This window comes from Syngnathus typhle, linkage group LG20 (genome assembly GCF_033458585.1).
Source record: "Syngnathus typhle isolate RoL2023-S1 ecotype Sweden linkage group LG20, RoL_Styp_1.0, whole genome shotgun sequence".
Classification (NCBI taxonomy): Eukaryota; Metazoa; Chordata; class Actinopteri; order Syngnathiformes; family Syngnathidae; genus Syngnathus; species Syngnathus typhle.
The window spans coordinates 4,050,107-4,062,875 of NC_083757.1; the positions used below are offsets into that span (position 1 = coordinate 4,050,107).

The following is a 12,769-nucleotide window of genomic DNA, read 5'->3' on the forward strand; positions in this document are numbered from 1 at the left end:
GCGTATTTTGAGCAGCCAGGAACGCAAAAGAAGAAGACAGAGGCGGCAGCATTGCAGCATAAGGAAATAATCTTGTGGTCTTTACATTACAATCAACCTTTCTAAAAACGATATGCCCAATGAGAAAAGAAGCCAACGACCTTCTTCATTCTCGTAGTGTGTTCGATATAGGTACGTTTACCATTTCTATTCCTAAATAAATTAAATTAGTCCAGAGCTGCAGAGGCGGATTTATGCTAGCTATGGCAACCTGCGATGCTACGTGCGGCTGACATTTATTTACAACAATATTTTATGAACACCACGCCTCGAAACAAAACACAAATACGCCAACAAAATGGGGTGCTCGCTGGGATCAAGTGTTAACCGAGTTAGAATAATCAGCGATTAAACCCGTAGCATCCTCAAGACAGGGTCATTCATTAGAGTCAAGTGCTTTGTTTTTTTTTAACTGCGTTAAATAAAGTTAGCGCAGGGTTTTGTTATTCATAAACATGCTCATTAGGCTCATTGGAGACAATGAATTATTCACGGATTGTGTGTTGATGTGTTTCCTGTCTCTTATCTCAAGTTCTCGTGGACAAACTAACAATCATACATAATTGTAAGATTTTAATGTTTGAATATGACTTTCCAGACGCAGAGGGCAGCCTGCCGCCATGTATGCTGTTCACAGGCAGGCCCACACGCCCACTGCCGTGGAGTTCTCGGTCTACTGCAGCTTCGTTTCCAGCAAGGAGAAAAATCTCGTCGTCGCGGGGACATCGCAGCTTTTTGTCTACAGGATCATCCACGATGTTGAGGTATTTGTACTGTCATAAAGTGTGTCAAATCTCTCTTCCCCTGATATGTTGTTTTTGTTTCAGAGTACATCAAAGTCTGACAAGCCCTCAGGTATGTCCACAAACTATTTTCCAAGTCTTCTCGTGTTGTCTTATAATTCATTTCAATAGATGCCAAAGCTCGCAAGGAGAAGTTGGAACTGGTGGCCTGCTTTTCGCTCTTCGGCAACATCATGTCCATGGCCAGCGTGCAGCTTATAGGATCCAGCAGGGATGCATTGCTCCTCAGTTTTAAAGATGCCAAGGTAAAGCAATATACAATCTAAATTCCTATTTAAAAAAAAAAAAAAGAATATTAAATATTTTTTGTGTTCTCAGTTGTCAGTCGTGGAGTATGACCCGGGGACACATGACCTGAAGACCTTGTCTTTGCACTACTTTGAGGAGCCAGAGCTCAGAGTATGTGCTGTTAGCAGTATTGCTTGATGAGACAAAAGTGTTGAATCAATAAATAACACATTTTCAAATTTCAGGATGGCTTTGTACAGAACGTCCACGTTCCCATTGTCCGTGTGGACCCGGAGAACCGCTGCGCCGTGATGCTCATCTATGGCACCAAACTCGTGGTGCTTCCCTTCCGGAAGGACACGCTGACTGACGAACAGGAGAGCGGAGTAGGAGATGGGTAAGAACGCTCTCGCCAACTAATTGTCTTTAAAGGAGTCATGTGACACCCTGTTCGCTGCAGACCGAAATCCAGCTTCCTACCGAGTTACATCATCGACGTTCGTGAGCTGGATGAAAAGCTGCTCAACATCGTCGACATGAAGTTCCTCCACGGTTACTACGAGCCTACTCTGCTAATTCTTTTTGAGCCCAACCAAACATGGCCCGGGTTAGTCACACAGCTGCCTCATTATTGACTAAAACAACAACAATATGTGACAACTAAGCTTTTGTGTTTATCCAGGCGTGTAGCCGTACGTCAGGACACGTGCAGCATTGTCGCCATCTCTCTCAACATCATGCAGAAGGTCCACCCGGTCATCTGGTCCCTCATCAATCTGCCCTTTGATTGCACCCAGGTCATGGCCGTCCCCAAGCCCATTGGTAAGTTTGGCCTGGTTCCATTTTTTTTTTGCAATCAATTCTAATCACACTTTTGTTTTCCCCTTCAGGCGGGGTGGTGGTTTTTGCCGTGAACTCACTTTTATATTTGAACCAGAGTATTCCACCGTATGGCGTTTCCCTTAATTCCCAGACAGTCGGGACCACTTCGTTCCCTCTTCGTGAGTTTTAAACACAGCTCACAAATGTCACAAAGTCTTATCACAGTATCTCGCTCAATACACTTTTTTTTTAGGGGTTCAAGAAGAGGTCAAGATCACCCTGGACTGTTCCCAGGCAGACTTTATTGCCTATGACAAAATGGTTATCTCTCTGAAAGGAGGAGAAATGTAAGCCATTCCCAAGTCTACATTTGTATTTTATTGCCATAAAATATGCCATGTATTTTTTAATATGGTGGCCTGTTCAAAACTTCTAAAACTCATTGCAGTTATGTCTTGACGCTCATCACTGATGGCATGAGGAGCGTGCGGGACTTCCATTTTGACAAAGCGGCAGCCAGCGTCCTGACAACTTGTGTAAGTGCTACTTCATTTACGTGTTGAATCCATCAAATTTAAATAAGTTGAAATATGTTATCCGTTAATGTACTTTGTATGTGGATGACATTTTGCCTCCCCCCCCCCAGATGGTCACCATGGAGCCAGGTTATCTTTTCCTTGGGTCACGCCTGGGCAATTCACTGCTGCTTAAGTACACGGAAAAGCTGCAGGAGGCGCCGCCAGATGAGGTCCAAGAACAGCAGGACAAAGAGAAAGAAAAAGACAAGGTGATCTAAAATTTGTGTGTGATGATAATTCAGACTATACAAGCACGATCCTTTTACATAACAGCGGCAAATTAAATTTCAGGAGGAGCCACCAAGCAAAAAGAAGAGAGTTGATTCCTCTACCAACTGGACAGGTGTGTTTTAAATTCTCTTTTGTTCAGTTCCTGTTTGTTTCATTGCTGTGCTCCTTGTCGGTTTCACAGATGAGGTGGACGAGATTGAAGTGTACGGCAGCGAGGCTCAGTCAGGCACTCAGCTAGCTACATATTCCTTTGAGGTAAAATAGATAATGAAGGCGGCAAATTTATTGCTCTTGGCTGAGCTAATCTGCTTGAATTTTATTGCAAGGTCTGTTGTGACGTCATTCTTGACCGTTCAACCTTTTGAAAGGAAAAAAAAAAAAAAAGTTGTTGACTTTATTTTTGCAGGTGTGTGACAGCATACTGAACATCGGGCCGTGCGCCAACGCCTCCATGGGTGAACCTGCGTTCCTCTCAGAAGAGGTGGAGACATTTGAAATCCCGCTTCATCCCACGTCTCAGTTCGAGGCTTTAACCCAAACGTTCTTTCGACTCGTAGTTTCAAGCCAACACGGAACCTGACCTGGAAGTGGTGGTTTGCTCCGGCTTCGGGAAAAACGGGGCGCTGTCCGTCCTTCAGGTGATCTGATTATTCCGGATCTCTTTGTGTATGCATGCTAAAAATATTTGCACCGCCCTAAAGACCTGTGATTGCAAAGCCTATCCATCACAGGTCCGTTGGTGGTGCTAGAATAAATTCTGGGATTACCAGGGCTGCCTCAGAGCTCCACGGAGCAGCCTATAAAACATCCAGTGACATTTCTGACCATTCATGTGCATGTCTGCTGTATTTGTGCTTGTGGACATAACCTAAGCGTACGTTCTTGTTGTGTTGTTAGAGGAGCATCAGACCGCAAGTTGTCACCACGTTCGAGTTGCCGGGCTGCCACGATATGTGGACGGTCGTCTCCGGTGAAGTGAAAGAAAAAGTAGCGTCTGTTTAACGTCACATAGATTTACATCGGTTTTTCTGTTTGTTTTTGTTAAGTTTCGTCTCATTCCAGGCAGTAAAAGGTGAGGAGTCAGATGATAGCGCTGAGAAGGAAACGGCTGAGGATAAAGAAGAGGGAGAGAAGGAGCAAGAGGAGGAGGAAAAGGAGGAAGAGCAGAAGAAAGAGACCCCTCTGGAGGATGACGCCAAGAAACACGGCTTCCTCATCTTGAGCCGAGAAGATTCCACCATGGTCGGGATGGCATTTTTCCCCACTCAACCTTTTTAATTGGATATTTTTTTTTACAATCACATTTAACCATGACTGTGTGTATTTGCAGATCCTGCAGACAGGCCAGGAGATCATGGAGCTGGACACCAGTGGATTTGCCACTCAGGGAACCACCGTGTTTGCGGGTAACATCGGAGACAACAAATACATCATCCAAGTCTCCCCAATGGGCATCAGGCTGCTTGAAGGAGGTAAAAAATAAACTCTTAAAAAATACAATTACGATGAAATAATGATTTTTTTTCTGACATGTATCTCCAGTGACTCAACTCCACTTCATCCCAGTGGACCTGGGCACCCCCATAGTGCACTGCTCCGTGGCGGACCCCTTCGTGGTCATTATGACCGCCGACGGCATGGTCACCATGTTCGTGCTGAAGACCGACTCCTACATGGGGAAGACGCAGCGGCTCTCTCTACGGAAACCACAGATCCCCACCGTAAGTGACGCAACATGTGTGTTTATTTTCACAAATTAAATTAATTGTCTCCCGTCAAGCAATCGCGTGTGATCGCGCTTTGCGCGTACCGCGACGTCAGCGGAATGTTCACCACGGAGAACAAAGTGAGCTGTCCCATTGTGGAGGACACAAATATCGGGAATACTTCTGAAGTGGAGACGGTCATCCAGGACCTCAGGTGAGAGAGTTCACCCTTTTTTTGTTTTTTGTGATGTAGTCATGCACTGACGGTAACGATTTGTGCAGTAACACAGTGGATGATGAGGAGGAAATGCTATATGGAGACTCAAGTGCCAACACAGGACCACAGAAGGAGGAAATGAATCGCACCCCAGGACAAGCGGCACCCTCTGGAAGCGAGGGGAGCCCACTGAGATTCGAGCCCACACACTGGTGTATGATCGTCCGAGAAAATGGCGTCATGGAGGTACACGCCGCACACAAGACCTCCTCACATTAGTTTGTATTATTTATATTTGTTTTTATTTTGGAAAGATTTACCAGCTCCCAGATTGGAGATTGGTCTTCCTGGTGAAGAACTTCCCTGTAGGTCAAAGGGTGCTGGTGGACAGCTCATCTGGGCAATCAGCAGCACAGGGAGAAGGCAAGAAAGAGGAAGTGACACGTCAGGGAGATATGCCGGTGGTCAAGGAGGTGACTTTGGTTTCCCTGGGCAACAATCGCAGCCGACCATATTTACTGGTAAGTGGCTTTCCCAAAGATGCCTCTTGTCGGCTTGCCTCGGAATCTCAGGAATATTCTCGTATTCAAGGTCCATGTGGAACAGGAGCTTCTCATCTATGAAGCCTTCCCTTACGATCAGCAGCAACCCCAAAATAACCTCAAAGTGCGCTTCAAAAAGGTTCCGCACAACATCAACTTCAGAGAGAAGAAATCCAAATTGAAGCGAGATAAGAAAGCAGAAGGAGGTACCGGCGATGAAGCTTTGGTCAAAAGTCGGATTGCGAGGTTTAGGTACTTTGAGGACATCTCTGGATACTCGGGGGTAAAGAGACACAAAAAAAAGTGCTTCTATATCATTTTTAAGAACACATTTGGCAGTCGTTTACATTTGCTTGCTCCTCCCAGGTGTTCATCTGCGGACCCTCCCCTCACTGGATGCTGGTCACCTCTCGGGGCGCACTGAGACTTCACCCCATGTCCATCGACGGCGCCATTGAGTCCTTCTCCCCTTTCCACAACATCAACTGCCCCAAAGGTTTTCTTTACTTCAACAAGCAGGTAGGCGCCAGATGCACTTGTCAGAAATATTGGTCAATAACTTTGACACCATTTTGTGTTTTTGCATGGTCGCAGGGGGAGCTGAGGATCAGCGTCCTGCCTACCTACTTGTCCTATGACGCCCCGTGGCCAGTGAGAAAGATCCCACTGAGGTGCACCGTCCACTACGTCTCCTACCACGTCGAAACCAAGGTGTACGCTGTGTGCACCAGCGTGAAAGAGCCGTGTACACGCATCCCCAAGATGACCGGAGAGGAGAAGGAGTTTGAACCCATCGAACGAGGTGATGCCTGCACCCCCTCGAATCTGCGTGTCATTTTCCAGATGCCTCCTCCTTTACACCTGTTTGTGTCACAACTTGCAGACGAGCGCTACATCAACCCTCAGCAGGAGAGGTTTTCCATCCAGCTCATCTCTCCGGTCAGCTGGGAGACTATTCCCAACACACGGTGAGACTGGACAAAATCGATGGGACACTTTTTTCTGTACATGTGTTGATGAGTGTTCTTTCCTCCAATCAAGGGTCGACCTCGAGGAGTGGGAACATGTGACATGCATGAAGACGGTGGCCTTGAGAAGTCAGGAAACGGTCTCAGGCCTGAAGGGCTACATCGCTGCCGGGACCTGCGTCATGCAGGGGGAGGAGGTCACCTGCAGAGGCAGAGTGAGCAATACAAAAAGTTTTTAATTTTTGTTTGATTCTTGGGGAAGTAAAAATGTTTGTTTTTTTGTATTTTTGAAGATTTTGATCCTAGATGTAATTGAAGTGGTGCCTGAGCCTGGTCAACCCCTCACTAAGAATAAGTTCAAAATGCTCTATGAGAAGGAGCAGAAAGGACCCGTGACGGCACTGTGTCACTGCAGCGGATACTTGGTGTCAGCTATCGGACAGAAGGTCTCTCCTTGAATTGAGTTTTACATCTCCCACACTTGCTTGTGGAAAACTAACAGATGTCTGTCGTGTTCTTGAAGATCTTCCTGTGGGTCCTGAAGGACAACGACCTGACGGGCATGGCCTTCATCGACACGCAGCTTTACATCCACCAAATGTTCAGCATTAAGAATTTCATCCTGGCTGCCGATCTGATGAAGAGCATCTCGCTGCTGCGCTACCAGGAAACCAGCAAGACGCTGTCGCTCGTCAGCAGGGTGCGACACCGATGCCATATGGAAAAAAAAAAAAAAAAAACTTCTTATAGCTATCCAAATATGTCTGGACTATTGATATTTTAATCGGCATTGACTTATTTTAATTTTGTTTTGCGAACAGGATGCAAAGCCCTTGGAGGTTTACAGCATTGAGTTCGTGGTGGATAACAACCAGCTTGGATTCTTGGGTAACTATTAGGATGGACGGGTAGAAGGAAAAGTCAGCTTGATGTCATTTTCACAAATATTTCCTTGCAGTGTCAGACCGGGACAAGAACCTCTTTGTTTACATGTATTTACCCGAAGGTAAGTCTCATTGTAGAAGTTAACGCAACAGCACAAAGCACCTTCTGATGTTAATCCTGGGCGCAGCTAAGGAGAGCTTCGGAGGAATGCGCCTGCTGAGGCGAGCCGATTTCAACGTGGGCGCCCACGTCAACACCTTCTGGCGCATGCCGTGCAGAGGGGCCATGGACCCCAGCAGCAAAAAGACTCTGACGTGGGACAACAAGCATATCACGTGGTTCGGTAAGCCAAGATGTTTGTCACAGGTGACGACGCAAGTGTGCCTAATGTTTGTCTGTTTCCATAGCAACACTGGACGGAGGCATCGGGATGCTGCTCCCCATGCAGGAGAAGACGTACCGTCGACTTCTCATGTTGCAGAATGCGCTCAACACCTTGTTGCCTCATCACGCCGGTCTAAACCCGAAAGCTTTCAGGTTCCGTTCAGCTCGCAGTGCCGTATTTATTTCTTAGAAGGCAGATTCATATTTTTGTCATGCCTCTATCATGCAGGATGATGCACTATGAACGACGAGGCCTGCAGAACGCCGTGCGAAACATCCTGGATGGGGAACTTCTCAACAAGTTCTTATATCTTAGTATGATGGAGCGCAGTGAATTGGCCAAGAAGATTGGTACCACTCCAGACATTGTAAGGAAAAAAAAAACTTAAAATTCCATACCATCAATACGTTACATTTGATTCTGCCTTTTCCCTTCCAGATTTTGGATGACCTTCTGGAAATCGACAGAGTAACAGCTCACTTCTAAGAGCTACAGTCCCACTTTTTATCCAACGCGATGACATTTTATACCCAATGGAGAAAGCTCAATTATGTTTGTTTTTCTAGTGGTTGCAGATTAATTTTTGTTTAAAAAAAAAAAAAAAAGTCAGTAAAAGTCATACACAAAAAAAGTCTCTTTTAGTTTGTTTGTTTTGTAGGTTAAATCATGACAATGGGTGGAAAAAGGAGGTAGGATCATTTATTCTTAAACTTGAAAGTTTTGGTTGTTGCTTTAAACTGTGGGAATTTCCAACATTCATAATAGATCAAGCAGAGATTATTCATTTTAAACACCACACATTGCCTAACATGCAAATCACTAGATAATAAAGCTGCTTCCAAACAGTCATGGCAGCTATTTATTTTAAAAATAGCAGCTTAAAACCTTCAAAATTGAATGTTACTATTTATTTTTTTTATGGGAGAAATAAAACCATTACATTATGATTTTCAAATCATCTAAAACACTTTCTTTATAAGCCTCTTCTGCATATTACAGCCCTCCCACTCTTCCCACAGTTCACTGTGATCGGAGAGCCCGGCAAGCTTTCTGGAGCGGCTTCGAGGCGAAAGGTCCCATACGTAGCTTTTTAAGGAGAAAGTCCCCCGCCGTGAGCTTGGAGAGCCGAGCGCTATCTCAGGTAATCGTACATGTCGGAATCCAGAGAGATGAGACCCAAGTAGCTCAGCAGGTTGACCAGTGAGCGGGTCATACTCATCAATGCCATCTCTGATCTGAAACAGATGACTTGCTGTCAGTGGTCACGTAAGAAAGAAAAAAAAAATCCAAAACTAACCTTAAAGCAAGGTCAAACTTGAGATCCTCCCATCTGGTCCACAACCAGTGGACAATCCGGAATCTGTGCAGCATACTGGTCCTCTCTGCCTGGATCTTCCCCCAGCATCGTACCGCGCTGACACCCAAATTAACATCATCACACTGTGGTTATATTAAAAAAAAAAAGTGACTCATCAGCACATTTCGGTACCAACCTCTTGGCCATGACGAAGTAGCGGTCGACGGGCGCTCCCAAGGTGATGACTATGCTCCTGACGGTGTTGATGTTGCGGAAGACCAGCAGCATGGGGCGGGGCATGGCCTTGAGCACCTGCATGACGCTGTTGAAGCGGTGCACGGCCATCCGCCGCATGTAGCCCGTCTCCTCTTTACTCAAGACGTTGGACAGGCGGAACTCGTGCATGTTGATGGGCCGTTGCAGCAGCATCTCGCAGAAGAGGAAGTACTCTGCACAGGTGAGATTATTATTATGATTTTTTTTTTTTAAGACGCAATTTTTGTCATTTAAAGGGTTTGTTGACCTTACCTTTGACCCCTAAGGCATTTGAGTAGATTTCCATCGCTGCCTTGTCTCGCAGGACTATTGACCTCCAGAGCTTACATAAGGCCACTCGGTCACTAAAAGGTGAGCAGATATTATGGAACAAATTAATGGAGAAAAAAAAATGATAATCATTCGAAGAATGCGGTGCTTACTGTTGACTGAGATGTTCGTACAAGCCGTGATCCAAAAGTACCAACTCCACCTCGTTATCGGGACCTCGCCTCACTAGAACTGGGGGGGGGGGGGGGGGAAGCATAGAGAGTAGCTGAGAGTAGAAAGTTTCTACAAATGCATTTTTATTTGACTGATATATTTCAAATGATATTTTGATGACTCACCATTTCCAGGGTGAGGATCAGCATGGATGAAACCCGTGTAAAAGATTTGCTCGGCAAATGCTCGGATCAGCTTATCTGCTGTCTGTTAAGTGCAGTTTTATTGAAGGCAAATGTTTTAGACTTCTACATGAGACAAAATTCCAAACCTTACATCTTTCAAGCTCAGTCCTTGTCTTTTAATTTCTTCCACGTTGTTGATCTTGCAACCGTTGCAAAACTCTGCAGTCAAAACCCTCTTGAAATGAAAAATGAAGAAGGTGCTTTTTAATAAATAGGTTTTCCTTCCAGAGCGCTTCAACTCACCTTACTGGTTTGCTCCCAGTACACTTTGGGCACCACGATAAATTTGAAGTGTTTGAGCTGAGCGGCACACCTCTCAGCGTTCCTGGCCTCGTTCTCGAAGTCCAGCTCTTGGGCCAGAGTCCCCTTCAGGTCCTACAAGGACAGTGATTATTCAGAATAGTTCCTACATCTTTAAAGAGAACAAATTGAGTCAGCCCATTTCGACCTTGAGGACCCATCGGAATCCAAAGCTGGGGTGCACGAACTTGACAATATCCAGCAGGATCTCCAATGTCCTGATGTCGCCGTCAAAGCGGTCCCTGAGGTCAATGTACTGCACCTGAGGTTGTGCAATTACTGTGACGGGACTCGTCGCTTCCAGAAGTAACGTTCATCGGCGCTCACCTTCACAGCGACGGATGTTCCGTCCATCAGTTCCGCCTTGTGAACTTGAGCCAAGCTGGCGGCGGCTATGGGCTCGTAATCGAAAGTTTTAAAAATTTCCTGTGGGCTTTTGTTGAAGTCTTCTTGGAAAAGCGCATCAACCTGAACAATAAAACCTGCGAAATCTCATCACGTCCTCTTTGTGTGACTTTTATTTTGCTCTCCTCACCTCTTTGTATCTCCTGTTCAAGGCTCGGTCCTCCAGGACCTGCAGGGTGCGGACGTACTCGGGCGGCAGGAGGTGGTTGAAGGAACACAGACCTTGACCCAGTTTGATGTATATGCCGCCGTTCTTGATGGCGGCCTCCACCATGCTCTCCGCTGCTCTTTGGTGGCAAGCTGACATCGCCGACGTGTAGGATGGGCTGCTCTAGCAAGTAAGACATCACGGTCAAAGCAGAGGACTTTTGACATACACGTCTAGTTTGGTGGCTTAGTTGGAGACTGTTCTTATTTTAGAGGTCAAAATAAAAATGCCTAGTATCCACTGGCAGAGCTAGAAGGGGGGCTGCAGGGGCACTGCCTCCTCCTGAAATATGGTTGGACCTCCCAGGTGCCAGGCCAAATAATTGACTTTTGGGAATTTTTTGGGGTTTGTTATACCCCAAGAAAAACAATCTTAGCTCTGCCAGTGGCTTTTATATGACATCAACTTACCTCATCTAGACCCCGAAGAGCCACATTAGTGGTCCACCAGTAGTCCACTGATATTACAAGTCCCACAGAGAGTGACCTAAAACATGAAAAATATTTTAGAAACAACACTTTTTTTTATTTTTTTTTTATTGATGATTTCTAGTGACATGAGAGAGGCAACATATTAGAAACAGCCGTCACTACGATATGCTGCAGTTCTACTCCCAGGTAATGTTTTCTGCACTGGTGTACCTAATGTTATGACATGAGTGTTTGCATCCAAAGACTTTCCCACACCTGCAGAACCGAACAAATCCTTCAGTCACTATCCTCATCTTCCGCTGCTCTCTTTGGTCCAAAACGGCGTATTGGCCAGCTGCCACCGGCACGCTAACAGCGATGGCCAGAGTCTTCCATAATAAAGCCCTCTTCCTTCCTTCCCTAAAATAAATCAAATGATCAATTTTGGATCGTCGTTTTTAATGGTAAAAGTCTTGCTCGCTCGTGTTTCGTACCTGAGTGTACTGAAGCTTCTGGAGCACTGGATTGATGAGCCAGGATTTCTTTGGAGAAAAGTGACATGATGCAAGCATAACTTGCACTAGTGGAGAAGCAGAAATCAAAATTAAATAGCAAACATGAAAATCACGTGACCAGGAAGCATGGCTGGACTTTAAACGGAGCAATGGAAAATCTTTAATCAAGAATCTGCTAAGATGAATGAATCACACACCTAACCTCTATGTAAACCAGTGCTTCTCAATTATTTTCTGTTACGCCCCCCCCTAGCAAGAAGAAAACTATTCGCGCCCCCCCTCCCCACCGTGACTATCCTAACTTGTCTTGTAAGTCGTAAAATGTTGCACTGTCGCAAACGTGACAGAAGTAACAATGAGAGCGCCACTGCCCCCTGCTGTAGTAAACGCGCAATTACACTTTATTCTAGTACTGCCAAAAAAAAAGCCTGTTCCCCAGGGTCACACGCGCCCCCCCAGGAATAGCACCGCGCCCCCCAAGGGGGGCGCGCCCCACTATTTGAGAAGCACTGATGTAAACCATCAGACCACATCAATTGTGCACTTTTAAACAAGACTATTTGGCAATGTAGCAACATTTCATTTCTTCAATGTTGTCCCTTTATAAAGAGATAACATAATTACACAAATAGGGGATTGCACACCCACGCCTTTGGTAAAACATGCTAATGTTTTATTATGTGTGGGTTGCGAGGGCAAAAGGGGGGCAGAGTAACCCAAGGCCAACGTGTCCAACCCAGGACACGCTGTTTTTGTTTTGGATGTCTGCATGTGAGGGACACTGTGTCTCCAATTGATGCAGAGGTGTCAGGGACTTGACAGCTCAAGCGTCAAAATCCAAGTCACGAATATATGCAAAACGACTTCTTCGATGGTTTATTTAATACACATAGCAGTTATTTGTTTATAATGACAACGCAGCGGAAAAATAGTGATTAGTGCATCGACGCAAAAAATAGACAACTCTTTGTGTGCAAATTAGCAGATTTTCACTTTTAGTTGCATGACACTACACTTAGCCACGTCTAATCCACTGGCTAATACGAGCTAACAATGCAGAAATATTTGGGTACAACTTATTTAAAACTAAATATGGACAACATACAGCGCCCTGGATCTTCCTCGTCATGCTTCCTGAGTAGGTCCAGCACGGTGTCCGGATTAATTGAATCCAAAGTTACTTTCTTTGCATCAAATAACCGTCCTGGTGACATTCGCCTGAGCAGCCTCGAACTACGTTTTCCACAGCAGGCATGCTATTGGTTAAACGCGAACAAAGAGTTCAG

At 45.5% G+C, this 12,769-nt stretch overlaps 2 protein-coding genes across 4 annotated transcripts; one reads left to right on the plus strand and one right to left on the minus strand.

Annotated features, from left to right (window-relative positions):
• The first annotated feature begins 22 nt into the window (after positions 1-22).
• On the plus strand, positions 23-8,253 carry cpsf1 (cleavage and polyadenylation specific factor 1). The gene is made up of 36 exons (XM_061267461.1): positions 23-171; positions 638-803; positions 867-894; positions 954-1,087; positions 1,161-1,241; positions 1,316-1,467; positions 1,531-1,677; positions 1,753-1,892; positions 1,961-2,071; positions 2,146-2,239; positions 2,341-2,428; positions 2,539-2,679; positions 2,762-2,813; positions 2,883-2,956; positions 3,108-3,182; positions 3,259-3,339; positions 3,599-3,688; positions 3,764-3,943; positions 4,032-4,173; positions 4,244-4,422; positions 4,482-4,621; positions 4,690-4,870; positions 4,939-5,145; positions 5,216-5,449; positions 5,533-5,685; positions 5,761-5,968; positions 6,050-6,134; positions 6,208-6,349; positions 6,428-6,580; positions 6,658-6,834; positions 6,956-7,022; positions 7,093-7,140; positions 7,207-7,362; positions 7,427-7,556; positions 7,633-7,771; positions 7,843-8,253. The coding sequence occupies exons 2-36, from the start codon at positions 660-662 to the stop codon at positions 7,888-7,890; spliced, it is 4,401 nt and encodes a 1,466-aa protein (XP_061123445.1). The 5' UTR covers positions 23-171; positions 638-659; the 3' UTR covers positions 7,891-8,253.
• Positions 8,082-12,758, minus strand: adck5 (aarF domain containing kinase 5). Of its 3 annotated transcripts, none has more exons than XM_061267462.1 (15): positions 12,589-12,758; positions 11,463-11,548; positions 11,245-11,388; positions 10,969-11,044; positions 10,481-10,676; positions 10,273-10,427; positions 10,094-10,207; positions 9,889-10,020; positions 9,737-9,820; positions 9,586-9,667; positions 9,400-9,478; positions 9,230-9,321; positions 8,898-9,150; positions 8,702-8,818; positions 8,082-8,639 (listed from the first exon to the last, which is right to left on the minus strand). In XM_061267462.1, the coding sequence occupies exons 1-15, from the start codon at positions 12,610-12,612 to the stop codon at positions 8,537-8,539; spliced, it is 1,737 nt and encodes a 578-aa protein (XP_061123446.1). In that variant the 5' UTR covers positions 12,613-12,758; the 3' UTR covers positions 8,082-8,536. The 3 variants fall into 3 exon arrangements, with proteins under 3 accessions (XP_061123446.1, XP_061123447.1, XP_061123448.1); XM_061267463.1 differs by having other exon boundaries at positions 10,273-10,413; positions 10,481-10,681; positions 12,589-12,756; XM_061267464.1 differs by lacking the exons at positions 11,463-11,548; positions 12,589-12,758 and having other exon boundaries at positions 10,273-10,413; positions 11,245-11,309.
• Positions 12,759-12,769: the final 11 nt, after the last annotated feature.

Bases quoted from the DNA above. Each gene is read 5' to 3' on its own strand.
- cpsf1 (XM_061267461.1), top strand. From the start codon at position 660: ATGTATGCTGTTCACAGGCAGGCCCACACGCCCACTGCCGTGGAGTTC. The intron at 6,835-6,955 runs GTGCGACACCGA...TTTTGCGAACAG, and splicing joins CGCTGTCGCTCGTCAGCAGG to GATGCAAAGCCCTTGGAGGT. The intron at 7,023-7,092 runs GTAACTATTAGG...ATTTCCTTGCAG, and splicing joins CAACCAGCTTGGATTCTTGG to TGTCAGACCGGGACAAGAAC.
- adck5 (XM_061267462.1), bottom strand. From the start codon at position 12,612: ATGACGAGGAAGATCCAGGGCGCT. The intron at 10,677-10,968 runs GTAAGTTGATGT...TTGCTAGAGCAG, and splicing joins CTCTTCGGGGTCTAGATGAG to CCCATCCTACACGTCGGCGA. The intron at 9,479-9,585 runs GTGAGTCATCAA...CCCCCCCCCCAG, and splicing joins TGATCCTCACCCTGGAAATG to TTCTAGTGAGGCGAGGTCCC.